General features: G+C 42.1%; 1 protein-coding gene across 2 annotated transcripts in view; it reads right to left on the bottom strand.

The window, feature by feature from the left end:
- Positions 1 to 815: 815 nt before the first annotated feature.
- LOC143766943 (mothers against decapentaplegic homolog 4-like) overlaps positions 816 to 19,035 on the bottom strand; it is a 76,814-nt gene continuing 58,594 nt past the window's right edge. For both annotated transcript variants that reach the window (XM_077254969.1, XM_077254962.1), the window contains exon 12: positions 816 to 4,067. In XM_077254969.1, coding sequence (XP_077111084.1) covers positions 3,856 to 4,067 — 212 coding nt within the window. In that variant the 3' untranslated portion in view covers positions 816 to 3,855. The remainder of the gene's footprint in view (positions 4,068 to 19,035) is intronic.

The following is a 19,035-nucleotide window of genomic DNA, read 5'->3' as shown; positions in this document are numbered from 1 at the left end:
GGACAACCTTCCCCCCACCTGGGGAAAGTTCATTGGGAGGGTTTTTTTTATTGTCATTGGGGCCTTTGTTGAACATGAACCCCTTATTCTTTTTGCCTTCCCATCGATATTGTGTGCTTTGTGGCTTTCTACGGATAAACCTCTTACTCCGAAAGGGCTGCTTGTAGGATGGGTAAGAGGATAGGGAAGGACTTTTTCTTATCCCCCGCCTTATCCAGGATGTCATCCAGGGTGGAACCAAATAGGAACTCTCTCTCACAGGGAATGGTACATAGCTTTGATTTGGTCTGGAGATCCCCTGGCCAACAGTTAAGCCAAAGGTCTCGGCTAGCTGCATTAGAAGAGACTGATGATCTGGCAGCAAGTCTGACAGAGTCCGCGGACGCATCTGCCAGGAAAGCGGCCACCCCCTCCTTACTGGCAAAGTGTCTAATATAATGTCTCGAGATGTTTTCCCTTTAAGCCGAGATTCTAATTGATCCAGCCAGACCATTAGGGAAGGGGATGTACAGGCAGCGGCTACTACTGGTTTTAGTCCTCCCCCATGTCTTTTTGTCCATGGGGTCTTTTAAGACTCCCATATCCTAAAAAGGGAGGGCGAACTTTTTAGATGCCTTGGCGAAGGCTACGTCTAATTTGGGTGCTTTTTCCCAAAAGGAGCATGTCGGGTACTCAAAGGGGTATTTTCTTTTGGGTGTAAGTATGGTCTTCCTTACGTTTTTTTCCATTCCTTTTTAATCAAGGCCTGGATTTTTTCATTAAGCGGGTGTCACGGGTTCCTTCTCCGGTATCACACAATCAACAGAGCAAGAGAATAGTGAACAATTCCAAGACCTTTATTTAGGCAAAACACAAAAGGTCCATATATACGATCCATCACACAAAGGATTAAATATTCCAGAATAAAAGTCCAACAATCCAGCACAGAGGATAACAGTCCATATTCCCTTCTTTCTCTCTGATAAGCTCTTCACATCATGGTTCCACATCAGACTGATCTCTGTGTCACCTCCCTGATATTTACAAGCCTCCCCGCTCATTCACAGGTCAGGAGGGGGAAGGTCTCAGGGGCTCATTGTTTCAACAAGCTAGGTCAACATGTCATTAGCATATTAGCAAATAACATTATTCACTGACCCTGTGGAGAGATAACAATACAGAACTGTGGGGAGAATATCACATGGCAAATAACAACTCATCCTACAAGATACAGTAACACCATGATAATCAGTAAAACAGGAATATACTGTACACAAAAATGATACCTACATAGCATATCACACCATCACAGTGGGAAGGCTCTTCCTTTCTTCTGTTCAAGGCCTCAGAACATAATATCTTGTACTGTTTTTTGGGGGTGAGGATCAGCTAATCCCATAGTGTTCTTAACTGCCTTAACGAAGCTATGTGTCTCTTCTAGCGGAAAACAACTGTGACCCACAGAGGAAGATGATGTTGATGATGAGTTAGAGGTATCTGAATCCCCTTCACTATCCATGTCACTAGACCTGGGTTCAGGGGACCTGTGTCTGGTCTTCCTTCGCTTTTTACCCTCCTGAAGGGACCTAAAGGTGTCCTCCACCTGGGTTTTAATTACTGATCTAAGTTAGGTTGCAAACTCGGGAAGCCCTTCACAGACTATTCTACACATGAGCTGCAAAGTATTTTTTCCCACGTGCAGGGCAAATCTTCCCTATAGAGCGCACAGATCCTGTGTTTAGATTTCCCTGAACTTTTTCTCGCCTGAAGAAAAGAGAAAAACAGAAAAATAGGGCCCTGTTAGCTGTGAACTTTCACAAAGATAACTCACCACCTGGCGGAAGAGTACCGGTTGGGGATGATCCGTATCCACTGTAGGATTCTCACATCAGACACCACGCCGGAGCCATTGCTGTGCTGGGATCCTGAGCACCCTTTCCCGGTGGTATCGTGTTGCTGGTGGTGGGAAGTCTGTTTTCCTTTCACCTGTGGCCGCCATTTTTGCTACTGCTGTGGTGATCTGGACTGTGGGGATTTCAACTCCGGCATCCAGATCGCTCATGATTCCTGGGGAACACTGGCCGAGCTCCATTAGAAGCACTGGGCCAGAGCACTGTCCCCCTTAAATAGTGCTGTGACTGGATTACCTAGTCCTGCGCCAGCGTGCCATTACGCCCTGCGCGCTGACTGGTTACCCAGTCATGCCTTGCGCCTATTCGCGTTATCATGCTCACGCACTGACCGGCTCCCAGAGGTGCTTTGCGGTGGCGCCGCCCCAAACAAAGAGCCGTGCCTCTCTACACATGCTTCCCGGAGCCCTCGGGAGACCCAGGGATGGCAGCCATCATTCTGGGGGAGGCAGCTGCCTGTTACTGCCTCCCCCTTGCCCGGAGGCACAGTGGCGTGCTGTCGGCAACCTGTCGCCATTAAGAGGATTTCTGGGAGAGGCAGCCTCGTGGTCCTCTTCCTTGCCACCTCTCCCCGCACACCCTAGAGGCTCACTAACCCCAGCGGTGGCGCTTCGGGTAACCACACCAGCTGAGGCAGGGAACCCCCGCTGCCCGGATCTGTCCGACTGGCCCCGGCATCCCACGATGATTCTAGGTAAGCTTGCGACGACTGCAGGTTCCCTATCAAGTACAGGAAACCAAACTGATGATAGAGATACCGCCTTTTTATCAGTAGGTTTCCTGTCCTTGATGGGCGGATCCCCTCTCTCCGTGGTGCAGTCATGGGGACAGAGAAAAGAACAATTTACATTTTACTCAAAAATATACCTATAAAGAGAAAAATCAGGCAAACTGAAAATTTTGCAGTGGTCCTTAATTTTTGCCAGAGCTGTAAAGTGCCGTGATCAACTGAAGAGGAAGAGAGATGTGTGAGGTTTATATAGAGCCGCGTGATCACATGAAGAAGAGACGTGTGAGGATTATATACTGCCGTGATCACGAGGAAGAGACGTGTGTGGATTATATAGAGCCGTGATCACATGAGGAAGAAAGGACATGTGAGGATTATATAGAGCTGCAATCACGAGGAATAAAAGACATGTGAGGATTATATAGAACCACAATCATGAGGAAGAGATGTGTGAGGATTATATAGATGCGCGGTCAACCGAAGTAGAGACGTGTGAGGATTATATAGAGCCGTGATCATGTCATAGCAGGCTTATTGATTTATGTTCTGTCTTTTGATGTCTGTTCATACAGGACATAGGACCTTTAAGCAATAGTAGATAAATATTTTATTTAATATAAGTCAGTTTGAATGTGGAAATCCCATCAAAAAGCAGGGTAGTATTTTTGGCTTTGCTCTTATTAAGATACAGTCCATACTCTGTCCTTGTAAAAGCAACTTAAATATAAAATTTATGATTGTCCCTTCGATGTCAGGACCCTGCAAGTGAGGTAGACACAGAACTGTCCCAATAATGGCATAAAAAAACGCAACTACTACTACCGCATTTTTCTTTTGTTCTACAATTTGGAGACAATCTAAAGCTTCTCATGGTTCCCACCAGGCTTATGACTTGCGATATTCTGAGCAGAGTGGTTCCTTCATCGTGTGGAATTTAGAGAGTTAAAATAAAGAATTATCGTAAAGTGTTTTCATTGTCCGAACCCGATGCAATTCTCATGTTAGATTCTTTAAACATTTTGTTGAGCAAGTCAAACCCAGGGCAAGGTTTAGCCCATGTAGTTCACTCCTCGAAGCTGTTGTCTGCCAGTAAAGTTCATTTTTATCAACAATGACTACAACAGTAGAAGACATCTGGCTCATCCTCGGTGGCGGGCTTCACCACCTAGTGAGGTTTCCTTTGGCAGTAAGAAGCCAATTACAGCATCCATGTCTCTTCTCAGTACCCATTGATGGCTAGTTGACTGTATTAGGATCTGCCATTGGTAACGTATGAAGAACTTCATCTAGGAGTTGAAGAGATCGGTGGAGGTGAACTTCTATCCAGCACGGTGTCTGTTTGATACTCTGACGGGGGTAGTCAGGACCCCAGCCTTTAACAAAACTGAGGCGGAGAATGCAGAGTCGACGGAGATCATCAACTCCAATACCGGCAGCTGCCGATAAACCTGTGTGAGGAACACAAAAAAAAAATAAAATATTGTGGCAAAGCAAAAGCACGATAAGTATATGGGGCCAGAGTTGCCACCATGACCATTCATCCAGACTACACACAACACAGGAATGGAGGTCTGATGATTCATGTAAAGGGATTATTAGAGATCAAAATTGTCAGAGGATCCAGCTCTCGACAAACACAATGGAAGTGGTTGTAGCTTGTGGGCATGGAAATTCCGGTATCTGCACAATGTTTACGAACTTTAACCCCTTAACGACCGCTGATACACAGTTTAACGGCTGCAGTTAAGGGTAATTATTCTTCAGCCTTGCTTTTTAATGGCGCTGAGAAATAAAGGTATAGCGTCCCTCAGTGTCGCAAAATCTCCGGGGTATCGGCTACCGGGGGTAGCCGAGACCCTGGAGAACATGATCAGTCAGATTTTCTGTTTCAATAGATTATTTTTCCAAAAAGAGTTTTTTTTTTTTTTTTTTTTTAACAAGCTGTGCATGTGGTATATCACTTCTATCTTTTAAATATATCTTCTTTCAATATTTTACTATACTTACAACATATTTATCGCAATGGGAGAGATGGACAGAGGAACAGCAACAAGGGGGGGATTGTAAGAGTAAGGCTGTGTGCACACGTTGCGTTTTTTTCACGTTTTTCGCTATAAAAACGTGATAAAAACGCATACATATGCATCCTATAGTTTAGAATGCATTCTGCAAGTTTTGTGCATGAGGAGTTTTTTCTGCGAAAAAAACGCATCGCGGTAAAAAACTCAGCATGTTCATTAATTTTGCGTTTTTTCAAGTTTTTCCCCGCTATATAACGCATTGGAAAAGCTCCGGAAAAAAAACGTGCAAAAAAACCGCATGCGGTTTTCTTGCAGAAAATGTCTGGTTTTCTTCAGGAATTTTCTGCAAGAAATTCTTACGTGTGCACATACCCTAACGGAATGGGTATATACAAATCTAGGATAAAAACAGGAGTAAATGCTGTATAATTCATTTTCTCAAAAAAATAAACAAAAATAAAAATCTATTTAAACCAAGTATAAACATACTATTACCTATTATTAAAGAAAATACAATTATAACCACTTCATATCCACCAATAATACACAATATATTTACCTTTAATTACGTGTCAAATAATTCTACTCTTAATAAAATAAATTCTTGCATTCCAAGCTGTGAGGATTTGGCCACTTACTAAAGACTATAGGACAAATGGACATCGAGCAGAGACTTTTTCCAGCACGGAGCACCGGTTTTGTTGTGTTTAATTCGATATTTTCTTGTGGTGTTTTATTAGTGATTTGCTTGCTTGTCAGTTCATCCTCAGGAATCAATGTTACATTCACTGACAGTAAGCAGTGGAAGACTAGCAGGCTAGATCTTATGTATAGCTTAAGCCCCCGTCTCACTAAGCGAGATCGCTAGCGAGATCGCTGCTGAGTCACAAGTTTTGTGACGCAACAGCGACCTCAGTAGCGATCTCGCTATGTGTGACACGTAGCAGCGACCAGGCCCCTGCTGTGAGATCGCTGGTCGTGTCGGAATAGCCTGGACCTTTTTTTGATCGTTGAGGTCCCGCTGGGTAGCACACATCACTGTGTTTGACACCTTACCACGACCTCGTTGACGACTCAGACACTGAATCGTCATAATAGCTCCCATGTGACATCGTTGTACAGGTCGCTACAGGTCGCTGGTGAGATGTCAAACAGTGAGATCGCAGCTGCGATCGTTGGAAGATCTCACTGTTTGACATCTCACCAGCGACCACATAGCGACGCAGCAACGATCCCTGACAGGTCATATCGTTGTCGGGATCGCTTTAGCGTCGATAAGTGAGACGGGGCCTTAAGGCCAGACAGTAGACTGCTAAGTGTAAATGCAAAGCAATCATCCCATCAATCCCCTCTGTAACTCAAGGTCTTACATCATAGTACTCCCACTCTAAGGCCATGTGCACACGTTCAGTATTTTTCGCGTTTTTTTTTTTGCAAATGTTGCATTTTTTTTCCGCGAAAAAATCGCATCATGGAAAAAAAAGCAACATGTTCATTAAATTTGCGGAATTGCGGGGATTCCGCACAACTAGGAATAATAATAATAATAATAATAATTTTATTTATATAGCGCCAACATATTCCGCAGCGCTTTACAACTTATAGAGGGGACTTATACAGACAACAGACATTACAGCATAACAGAAATCACAGTTCAAAACAGATACCAGGAGGAATGAGGGCCCTGCTGCTCGCAAGCTTACAATCTATGAGGAAAAGGGAATGCACTGATCTGCTTACTTTCCGCATGTGGCTATGCCCACCATGCGGGAAGTAAGCAGATCATGTGCGGTTGGTACCCAGGGTGGAGGAGACTCTCCTCCACGGACTGGGCACCGTATAATTGGTAAAAAAAAAAGAAAGAATCAAAATAAAAAAATACCGTATATACTCGAGTATAAGCCGACCCGAGTATAAGCCGACCCCCCTAATTTTGCCACAAAAAACTGGGAAAACTTATTGACTCGAGTATAAGCCTAGGGTGGAAAATACAGCAGCTACCGGTGAATTTCAAAAATAAAAATAGATGCTCCATACCGTTCATTATTGCCCCAAAGGAGGTTCCATATAAAGCTGTGCCATATATAATGCTCCATACCGTTGATTATTGCCCCATAGATGCTCCATATATAGCTGTGCCATATAGAATGCTCTGCACCGTTCATTATGGCCCCATAGATGCTCCTTATAAAGCTGTGCCATATATAATGCTCTGCACCATTCATTATGGCCCCATAGATGCCCCATATACAATGCTCTGCACCGTTCATTATGGCCCCATAGATGCTCCATATTAAGCTGTGCCATATATGCTCTGCACTGTTCATTATGGCCCCATAGATGCTCCTTATTAAGCTGTGCCTTATATGCTCTGCACTGTTCATTATTGCTCCATAGATGCTCCATATAAAGCAGTGCCATATATGCTCTGCACTGTTCATTATGGCCCCATAGATGCCCCTTATAAAGCAGTGCCATATATGCTCTGCACTGTTCATTATTGCCCCATAGATGTGCCATATAAATCTGTGCCATATATAATGCTCTGCACCGTTGCCCCATAGATGTGCCATATAAATCTGTGCCATAGTGCTCTGCACCGTTGCCCCATAGATGTGCCATATAAATCTGTGCCATATATAGTGCTCTGCACCGTTGCCCCATAGATGTGCCATATAAATCTGTGCCATATATAGTGCTCTGCACCGTTGCCCCATAGATGTGCCATATAAATCTGTGCCATATATAATGCTCTGCACCGTTGCCCCATAGATGTGCCATATAAGTCTGTGCCATATATAACGCTGCTGCTGCAATAAAAAAAAAAAAAAACACATACTCACCTCTCTTGCTTGCAGCTCCTCAGCGTCCCTTCCCGGCGTCTCTCTGCACTGACTGATCAGGCAGAGGGCGGCGCACACTATATGCGTCATCGCGCCCTCTGACCTGCAGTCAGAACAAGAGGATGCGAAGACAGAGCGGCGCCCGGCGGGTGGAACGTGGACAGGTGAATATAAAATACTCACCTACTCCCGGCGATCCTGACGCTCCCCTTGCCTGTCACACTGTCTTCGGGTGCCGCAGCTCTTCCTCTGTCAGCGGTCACCGGCACCAGATTAGAGAAATGAATATGCGGCTCCGCCCCTATGGGAGAGGAGTCCATAATCATTTCTCTAATGAGCGGTCCCACGTGACCGCTGAACAGGGGAAGAGCTGCGGCACCCGAAGACAGTGTGACGGGCAGGGGGAGCGTCAGGATCGCCGGGACTAGGTGAGTATGCCTCAGCGCCCTCTCCCCCTCACCCGCCGACCCCACCGCCGACCGTGACTCGAGTATAAGCCGAGAGGGGCACTTTCAGCCCAAAAATTTGGGCTGAAAATCTCGGCTTATACTCGAGTATATACGGTAGTCATATACTCATCTTCGATGGCCCCCGCAGTCTTCCCGCCTCTCAGGTGCACGCTGCTGCTTCCGTTCCTATAGCTGGTGTGTGTGAAGGACCTGCGATGACGTCACGGTCACATGACTGCGATGACGTCGCGGTCACGTGACCGCGACGTCATCGAAGGTCCTGCACACACCATCTATAGGAACGGAAGCCGCTGAGATCGGCTGTCTGCAGAAGGGGAGTATAACCTTTTTTAATTATTTTTAACATTCTATCTTTTACTACTGATGCTGCATAGGCTGCACCTATAGTAAAAAGTTGGTCACACTTGTCAAACACTATGTTTGACAAGTGTGACCAACCTGTCAATCAGTTTTCCAAGCGATGCTACAGATCGCTTGGAAAACTTTAGCATTCTGCAAGCTAATTACGCTTGCAAAATGCTAAAAAAAAACGGGAAAAAAAAACGCATAAAGAAACATGCGGATTTCTTGCAGAAAATTTCCGGTTTTCTTCAGGAAATTTCTGCACGAAATCCTGACGTGTGCACATACCCTTAGGCCCACTGTGTGGAAGGAAATAGTAGACCCAGGGGAGCCGTCACCACAGGGGGCCTCAAATCAGCTTCTAGTGATGGAATAGGTTTTGTTCTGTGAACTAAAGAATAATGTTTAAGGGGGAGGGAGAAACAGACACAGGGGGTTGAATCAGGCAATTTTTGAGAAACTTCCATGGAAGAGGATCCCAGCTGCGAAGGATGGATTAACTATGGAGTTTTGGAGATTGTTCACTGGAGGGTTATCCATGAGCTATGGTCGTGATAACCACATTGCCTTGAGGAACATAGGCTGTGACTGCACACTATACCAACTGGAGATACCAAAAGCTGTGGGCCAACGAAAAGTTGGGAGACAGTGGGGATCGCCTGGTACAGGCAGGGCTGTGGAGTTGGTAAGCCACAGTTGCGACTCAGACTCGTGGATTTTATCAGGTTCCGACTCCGACTCCTTCATAAATGGCCAATTTGTAACAATAAATTTACTGTTGTAAAATATTAACATCGTGCTTATTCAGTTTCTCACCATCATATAAGTAATCAGACCACTTAGAGCAAAAACTATATTTATTAGAATATAGCAAATAACTTTTATAAACTTTTCTAAACTCTTGTAAATACATATGCAATAAACACTGTTATGCAGTTAATAAGAAAAAATCTATAAATTTGTCCTCAGAAAAAGTATTGCCTCTGTCAGATCCTCCTTCATGGATGCCCTCAAATCTGGTCTAATTATTTGGAGAGCAGAGAACAACCTCTCTACACTAACTTGGGTTGGTGGCAAAGCAGTAACCACTCGGGCAACATCTCTGACAATGTCAGGATACAGAGGAATCTGTTACTTTTGATGAACGGTCAAATTTCTCAATTTCTTTTAGTGCACATGAAAAATTCTGCTGAAATGTACTGGCTGTGTTCTTTGATGGGGATGACTCTTCTTCTATGCGGGAACGCTTTGCACGGTCCTTGTGATCCAAATATTTTTCGAAATTAAATTGTTCCTCAGTTGATGAGGGTGAAGATGTGGCAGGACGACCAAATCCTTCTTGTTCCTCCTGACTGTTCTGCAACCCTTTCATCCTTACTGCTATTTCAAACAGAGCTTCTTTTCCTTTAGTTAGCTGTTGATCATCTAGAAGAATCTGATGCATTGGGTCTACAGAAACAGCTGCCAAAAGAATGTTATTTTGTAATAGTAGCTCCTCTCTCCGTTTCATTGATGTAGCAATGCCACTTGCAATTAACCCTCCTCTTTGGGACAGGCGAAACATCAGGTTCTTCCACTCCTTTAAGAAAATACCTGGAGTTAAGTCTTCTGCTTGTAATTTTTTATAGTCACTGTAAATGGGTGCTCTAGCAATTTTTCCAGCTCAGTCACCTGATTCCACTGACTTTCATTTAGCGTCAGTTGAGGGTTAGCCATGTCTACAAGAAAGGTTTTCAGTTCAATCAAGCGCTGAATCATTAAGTAAGTACTGCCCCATCGTGTGGCTTGATCAATAATTGCCCCTTTTCCAGCACGTCTCTTCAAAATTGAATCAACTTTAGGGGTTCTGGCAAAAGTAGCCAATTTTCTCACCTTGCCAATCAGTGCAGCAGCATGTCCTTCTTGCAGACTGTCTCTTATAGCCAGCTGTAGCGTATGCACAACACAGCGCATGTGATGAATGAAAGAACGTATTGACAGTTTCAACAAGATCATCTAAACTTTCATGTTGCTGTTCATCTGAAGCAACTTCAGTTTGCTCCTCAGTTACAATACTGTGTTCCTCTATTTGAAACATTTCTGTGTCTGTCGACCCAGAATGTTCTTCTAGCTGCTGGTCACCATCATTACTCTCATTCATTAGCTTAATAGTACTTATCATATTTGAAGCATTGTCAATTACGACAGAAAGAACTTGCTCTTTTTTAAGTTCATAGTCTTGCAGAACCTTTTCCACCAAGACCTGGAGAAACTCACTGGTGTGATGAGTTTTGGTGTCTTTTACTGCCAATGTCTTGGTAACCATTTCATTTTTGTCAAACAAATCGGACATTGATGGCAAAATAGTTCACTCTGTGACGTGTGCAGCGTCCCTTGAGAGTTTTTTCAAGTTCTTCCTTTTGTTTAAAAGCTTCTTCGATTACTAATTTTCTAATACTCTCTCTCTCCAGAGAAATACCAAGCTTGCGGGCCATTTCCCCATTCAGACACATAAAAGCTGGTCGTGAAAATAATGAAATAGGCACACTATCCTTTACAGCAAGCTCTAGGATCTGTTTTTTAAATGTATCTACTGTCATTGTCACAGTAACTTTGCAGCCATCAGTTGCAAGATATTTTGTCAGTGACAAAGTTCTCTGCTCCTTTGTTTGGCTGGAAGAGCTGGGCACTGGTTCATTGGTTTGGATGCAGTCTCTCTCATCCACTGCTTTCAGTACTTCTGGATGAAAGCGCTGTAAATGTCTCTTTAGATTAGAAGCTCTGGTAGGAGCATTTTTATCTTTGCCTGAATATGCACTGATCTTGGCTTCACAGCATTTGTTTTCATCTGGATCATTTGTCATACACTGACAGACATAATGTTTTCTATCTTGAGTGATGGTGAAATGTTCAAATACAGCTGATTTAATGTGACGCTTCTTTGACACTCAGGTTTTTAATTCTGCATTCACAATCCAAATGATAATTGTTTTTCCTAAAAACAATTGTACAAAATTATTGCCAGGTCGTACAACTGATATAGTGGTCAGTAATACTGTTATTCCTCATGTACTCACAGTTAACTGATGCAAAGTTTGTTGAAAGGATAATACTTCTTACAGTCTTCCTCTTCTGAGTAGCAGCTGTGAGATGCTTGGAAGATGCACACCTAGTAAACATCCAGTCTAGAGGAGGAGCTTTACTACTAAGAATTTGCAACACATTTTCACACATTGTAAGTAGGGGGGTTGGGGCAGCATGAGGTTAACCAAGTATAAGATTAGATAAGGGCAGTGGAGAACAGTGACACACAAGTAGTAAGAAATGTCTCTATCTCCAGTAGAACTGCTTATCACTGTTGTTCAGTTTGATAGAACATATATATTTTAGTAACATTTATAAAATTCATATGAAAGTTCAATTATGAAATATTAATACATTTTTTTTTTTAAAGCTGGAGTCGGTACATTTCTACCGACTCCAACCAAAATTAACTCCAACCAAAACTTACTCCAACTCCACAGCCCTGGGTACAGGGCCAGTGGAATTACTGATCTCAGATTGGGAACTTGTGGACTGAGGACATTGTACGTTGGCCATCTACATGGATCTGTTGTACAACCATGGATATATGGAATAAAAATAGCTGCATCTTTAACCTGCCTAGGTAATTTTTATAAGCCACAAGCTCACATCTTCACACAAGCCTACATTTCTTTTGCAATTGTTAATTCTCCCATTGCAAAGGAGGGATCCATGGCACCCACGAGGACTTCTCATATTGATTTTGTTTCTCACTCTCCGGTGATTAGGGGGGACTAGGTGAATAGTGTTGTGAATTCTTTATTCCAGGGGGCCCAATTTTTAGAGTATTTGGGAAATCTACTGTATATTATGGCATAATTAAATTCGCACACATTATGTGTAGCTATTCTTTCTATGATGTCCTCTATTTTTGGAGGGTCTTTCCTTTTCCAATGGGATGCAATTAAACGATTTGTTACCATTATTATATGTGAGACGATACAGATATTTTCTTTTGGGATATAATTTCTCCCTAGTGATAGAATTGTTAATTGTGGAGTTTTATATTATTGTGCGTAATCTGTTGTATCATTTGTTCCACTTTTTCCATGTTTCTTTAATCTAGGTACATTCCCAAAAAATATGCTTGAGGTCTCCCTTTTTCCCCGTATTTCCTCCAACACAATGATGACTGTGCTGGGAAGATTTTAAGTTTAAAGGTACCTTCACACTAAACGATATCGCTAGCGATCCGTGACGTTGCAGCGTCCTGGCTAGCGATATCGTTTAGTTTGACACGCAGCAGCGATCAGGATCCTGCTGTGATATCGCTGGTCGTTGAATAAAGTTCAGAACTTTATTTGGTCGTCAGATCGGCGTTTATCGTCAGGTTTGACACCAAAAGCAACGATACCAGCGATGTTTTACGCTGGTAACCAGGGTAAATATCGGGTTACTAAGCGCAAGGCCGCGCTTAGTAACCTGATGTTTACCCTGGTTACCAGCGTAAAAGTAAAAAAAACAAACAGTACATACTCACCTGCGCGTCCCCCTGCCGTCCGCTTCCTGCTCTGACTGAGCGCCGGCCCTAAAGTGAAAGTAAAAGCACAGCGGTGACGTCACCGCTCTGCTGTTAGGGCCGGCGCTCACACAGTGCAGGGAAGCGGACGCCGGGGGACGCGCAGGTGAGTATGTACTGTTTGTTTTTTTTACTTTTAGGATGGTAACCAGGGTAAACATCGGGTTACTAAGCACGGCCCTGTGCTTAGCAACCCGATGTTTACCCTGGTTACCCGGGGACCTCGGCATCGTTGGTCGCTGGAGAGCGGTCTGTGTGACAGCTCTCCAGCGATCAAACAGCGACGCTGCAGCGATCGGCATCGTTGTCGCTATCGCTGCAGCGTCGCTTAATGTGAAGGTACCTTAAGGGGGTAAAGTACCATCTTGTGATGAGTTTATAATAAGCTTCATGCAGGGTAGTGCATGTATTGGATTTATATAGTATTTTAATAGATTTTTCCCTTTGTTCTGAATCTTGAGTAAAGTTCAGATCTTTCTCCCAGTTGGTCATGTTAGTTGTCTGTTTAAGATCAATGTCGTCATTAAAAAGTTTATATACAGCTCTGGCAAAAAATAAGACCACTGCAAAATGTTCAGTTTGTCTGATTTTTCTCTTTTTACGTATATTTTTGAGTAAAATGTATATTGTTCTTTTATTTTATAAACTACTGACAACATGTCTCCAAAGTTCCAAGCAATTAATTTAGCATTTATTTTCTGAAAATGAGAAATGGTCAAAATAAAAAAATGCATTGCATGCAGACCTCAAATAATGCAAAAAACAAAAAACAAGTGCATAATTATTTAGAAACAACAATACTAATGTTTTGACTCCAGGAAGAGTTCAGAAATCAATATTTTGTGGAATAACCATGATTTTTAATTACAGCTTTCATGAGTCTGGGCATGCTTTCCACCAGTTTTTCACACTGCTTTTGGGTGACCTTATGCCACTCCTGGTACAAAAATTTAAGCAGCTCTTTGTTTCACGGCTTGTGACTATCCATCTTCCTCTTGATTACGGTTGTGAAATATGTATACATATATGTGCAGTGAAACACGTATAGGTTTATTGTATGACTAGTAATGTAATGATGTAACATTTGTCCTGAAGGCTGCAAGTCTCACCCAGGTGTTAATATGTATTTTTCTAACACAGCAGACTTCTGTCTCCAATCTCTCCAGGGGGTCGTGCTGGGAACAAAGAAGAAAGGGAACATTTGACACCTCCTAGCTCTTTGAAGAGAGATGTCAATTACAGCCTGACACTATCTGTGGGAAGCTTTAAGGTACTGTCACACTCAGCAACTTTGCAACGAGAACGACAACAATCCGTGACGTTGCAGCGTCCTGGATAGCGATCTCGTTGTGTTTGACACGCAGCAGCGATCTGGATCCCGCTGTGCCATCGCTGGTCGGAGCTAGAAGTCCAGAACTTTATTTCGTCGCCAGGTCAGCGTGTATCGTCATGTTTGACATCAAAAGCAACGACGCCGGCAATGTTTGACATGGAGCTAACAACCAGCGAGAACGAGAAGTGAGTCGCCGTTACGTCACTGGATCGCTCCTGCATCATTCTGGAGTTGCTGTGTTTGACGTCTGTACAGCGACCTAAACAGCGACGCTCCAGCGATCTAGTTTAGGTCGGCTCGTTGTCTATATCGCCGAAGCGTCGCTGAGTGTGACGGTACCTTTACATACAGAATCTAAGAAAATATATTCATTGGGGGCGATCAAAAACAAGCAATTAGAATATCAACTTGAGGTGCTGGTCTAGAAATCTGACCTCCAGGGTGACTCTATAAATTTGGGTTGTATACATTCAAAATTGTTCACATGTGAAGGCAGCCTGGGAAATGGATATGATCCAGTCTATATTCATCCTACCCTCAGGGAGCAGAAGTTTACCAGTTAGCTATTTCTGTAAGTTTTCTCCTGTTTATTTTCTCCTGTTTTGCATACCTTTATGTCTTTTTATTACCATATTTTTGTATCTTTTTCTTTACTGTAAGCACTGCACCTTTTGTATTAAAGCATAAACTTAACAGTTGAACAGTGAATGTTCTAAAGAATCCATAGCCTAAGATGTGTGAGCCTTATGAGTGGTAGACAGCATTAGTAGTATTTCCGGGACTCATCGCCCATGTTTCGGTGAGTGGTGGCAGCGTGTATGAGCGGGTGTGTGGCCTGGGTCGGTGTGTGTGATTTATGCTCCCATTACAGCATAGGACAGAGGTTGAATGCTGGACAGAGAGGGGACATAGATTAACCCTTGCAGGCACAACCCCAAGTCACGTGCTGAGAGCGGATACGTGACGAATTAGCGGCTGCGCGGAGAGGGATCCGTGACAATTACATTCCACAGGTTTTCAATGGGGTTCAGGCCTGGAGATTGGGCTAACCACAAACAGAGATTTGATGTGGTGGTCTTTCATCCAAACCTTGATTGACCTAGCTGTGTGGCACAGCGCATTGTCCTGCTGGAGAAACCAGTCGTCGGAGTTGGGGAACATTGCCTGAGCAGAAGGAATAAACTGTTTTTCAAGGATAACCTTGTATGTGGCTTGATTCATATGTCCTGTGCAAAGATTAACCTGCTCAATTCCAGCCTTGCTGAACATTCCCAGATCAACACCTGGTCGTTTAATGGTTAGATGAAGAATTGGAGAGGCGTACAAGCCACAGTGTCTTGCACCCACTGTGAAATTTGGAGGAGGATCGGTGATGATCTGGGGATGTTCAGCAAGGCTGGAATTGGGCAGGTTGTTCTTTGCGAAGGACGTATGAATCAAGCCGCATATAAGGTTATCCTGGAAAAATAGTTCATTCCTTCTGCTCAGGCAATGTTCCCCAACTCTGAGGACTGTTTTTTTCCAGCAGGACAATGCGCCATGCCACACAGCTAGGTCAAAGTGTGGATGAAGGACCACCACATGAAATCCCTGTCATGGCCAGCCCAATCTCCAGACCTGAACCCTACTGAAAACCTCTGGAATGTAATCAAGAGGAAGATGGATAGTCACAAGCCATCAAACAAAGAACTGCTTTAATTTTTGTACCAGGAGTGGCATAAGGTAAGTCAAAAGCAGTGTGAAAGACTGGTGGAAAGCATGCCAAAAAAAATGAAAGCTGTGATTAAAGATCATGGTTATTCCAAAAAATATTGATTTCTGAACTCTTTCCGAGTTAAAACAGTAGTATTGTTGTTTCTAAAGGATTATGAACTTTTTATTTTTTGCATTATTTGATTTCTGCAAGCAATGCATTTTTTTGTTACTTTGACCATTTCTCATTTTCAGAAAATAAGTACAAAATTTATTGTTTGGAACTTGAGAGACATGTCAGTAGTTTATAGAATAAAGGAACAATTACATTTTACTCATAAATATACCTATAAAGAGAAAAATCAGACAAACTGAACATTTTGCAGTGGTCTCTTAATTTTTGCCAGAGCTGTATAGCACACGTTATCCATTTTATTTCATTCTTGGGTTCCTCAATCAAAGTGATTATTGGTTTAGGTATTTGTAGTTGTTGGTTTTGTTTTTTCTTTTGTTTATGTATCTTTTAAATGTCCAAGTGTTTTACAAACTCTATATCATCTAATTTATATTTTTCTTGTAGTATATAGAAAGGAAATAGTTCTTTAGTTCATCTAAGTGATTGACACTTTTTTGCCATTCCTCTAATGTTGTAGATATTGTAATGCCAATTCCAGAATCCTTATTGGAATATTTTTATTTTATCCTGGATGGGATGGTCTATTAGTTTTCTGCTTAGTAGTTTCCATGATCTAATTGAAGCTTGTAGGGTTGGAAATTGTGGCAATTCAAGAGATAAATCTAAGATATGGGCTAAAATTAGAGATTTTAATCACTTGTTATTGTTTAATACTTTTTCAAGTAATACCCATCCTGTGTTATCATTACTATATTTTTGATTTTGCTGGATCGAGTTGGTTTTATAGTAGTTCATGATATTTGGTATACTTAAGCCTCCATTTTTTTTTCTATTTTTGCAATGTGTGGTGTTAGCAACCCTTGGTCTTTTACAGCTCCAAATAAATCCAGAAACCTGGGTTTGTAATTTCTGTAGCCAGTTTTGAGAAACCTCAAGGGGATTGTTCTGAATACATAAAGTATGCCCTTATTTTTCCCAACCAAGATATGTCTCTTGTTTGGTAAACTTTGTGATATCAATCTTTATGTTGTTCTGAATTAAGGCCAGATTTGTATCTATTAAGTCTTTTGTTTTCTTAGTTATTTGAATTCACAAACATGGTATACACTGTGTTCCAAATTATTATGCAAATTGGATTTAAGTGTCAAAAATTGAATTGTTTTGTTTTTCAAATAAACTCGTGGATGGTATTGTGTCTCAGGGCTCAATGGATCACTGAAATCAATCTTAAATGCATGTGATAATTGGTTTTCCAGGTGATTCTAATTAAAGGAAAACTACTTAAAAATGATGTTCCACATTATTAAGCAGGTCACAGTTTTCAAGTAACATGGGAAAGAAAAAGGATCTCTCTGCTGCTGAAAAGCATCAAATAGTGCAATGCCTTGGTGAAGGGATGAAAACATTAGAAATTTCCCGAAAACGTAAGCGTGATCATCGTACTGTTAAGAGATTTGTGGCTGTATCTGAGCACAAATGTGTTTGTGCCGATAAAGGCATAATGAGGAAGATTTCTGCCAGGCAAGTTCATCGGATTAAAAGAGCAACTGCCAAAATACCATTACAAAGCAGCAAACAGATATTTGAAGCTGCTGGTGCCTCTGGAGTCCTTCGAACCTCAAGGTGTAGGCTCCTTCAAAGGCTTGCTTTGGTTCATAAACCTACTATTCGGCCACCCCTAAAAAGTGTTCACAAGCAGAAATTGTTGTATTGGGCCCACACATACATGAAGACTAATTTCCAAGCAGTCTTGTTTACTGATAAGTGTTGAGCAACCCTGGATGGTCCAGATGGATAGAGTAGTGGATGGCCACCATGTCCCAACAAGGCTGCAACGTCAGCAAGGAGGTGGAGGAGTCATGTTTTGGGCCGGAATCATGGAGAAACAGCTGGTGGGGCCCTTTAAGGTTCCTGAAGGTGTGAAAATGACCTCTGCAAAGTATATAGAGTTTCTGACTGACAACTTTCCTCCATGGTATAAAAAGCAGAAACATGCCTTCAGGAGCAAAATCATCTTCATGCATGACAATGCACCATCTCATGCTGCAAAGAATACCTCTGAGTCATTGGCTGCTATGGGCATAAAAGGAGATAAACTCATGGTGTGGCCACAATCTTCCCATGACCTCAACCCTATAGAGAACCTTTGGAGTATCATAAAGCAAAAGATCTATGAGGGTGGGAGGCAGTTCACATCAAAACAGCAGCTCTGGGAGGCTATTCCAACTTCATACAAAGAAATAAAAGTAGAAACTCTCCAAAAACTAACAAGTTCAATGGATGCAAGAATTGTGAAGGTAATATCAAAGAAGGGGTCCTATGTTAACAAGTAACTTGGCCTGTTAGAATGTTTTGGAGTTAAATAGCTTTTTTGTTCAGTGGATGTGACCTCCTAATGCTGCAAATTCCACAAATGAGCATTTTCAGTTCTTTAAAACATATCAAAGGTTTAGAAATTCTACTGTGCCTAATAATTTGGAACAGTGCATTTTGAGTTTTTATTCATTTTGGAGATTATACTGTTATCATTGGGAGGTTTCTTCAATAAAATTTGATGTATACTCTAATGGGTGACGACTTTTATTAGACTGACTGTCATTTACACTGACCATTTAGGAAAATCAGAGAAAAATGTAATTTGCATAATAATTTGGAACATAGTGTAGTGTCTTTTTCCTATACATACTTGAAATTATTTCTTAATACTCTCCTTTTGTTCCTCATCTAACCATAAGTCCAAAATTTGTGATTTGTTCTGGTTGATTTTATAAAAGGAGATCTTGGAAAATGTATCTATTGTTTTGGTTCTCTCTCCGAGTCAAAGTGATTCTAAAGGATTAGATATGGCGAGAATCACATTGTCTGCAAACAGACTTATTTTATAGTTTGTGACTTTTGTTAGAATAAATCTTCTAATTAAAGGTATTCCAATTTTTTCTGTGAATGGTTCCATTACTATTGCAAATAATATGGGGGAGAGGGCAACCGTGTCTTACT

The sequence above is a fragment of the Ranitomeya variabilis genome, chromosome 1 (genome assembly GCF_051348905.1).
Source record: "Ranitomeya variabilis isolate aRanVar5 chromosome 1, aRanVar5.hap1, whole genome shotgun sequence".
NCBI lineage: Eukaryota > Metazoa > Chordata > Amphibia > Anura > Dendrobatidae > Ranitomeya > Ranitomeya variabilis.
This window is presented reverse-complemented; position numbering and strand designations above follow the sequence as displayed.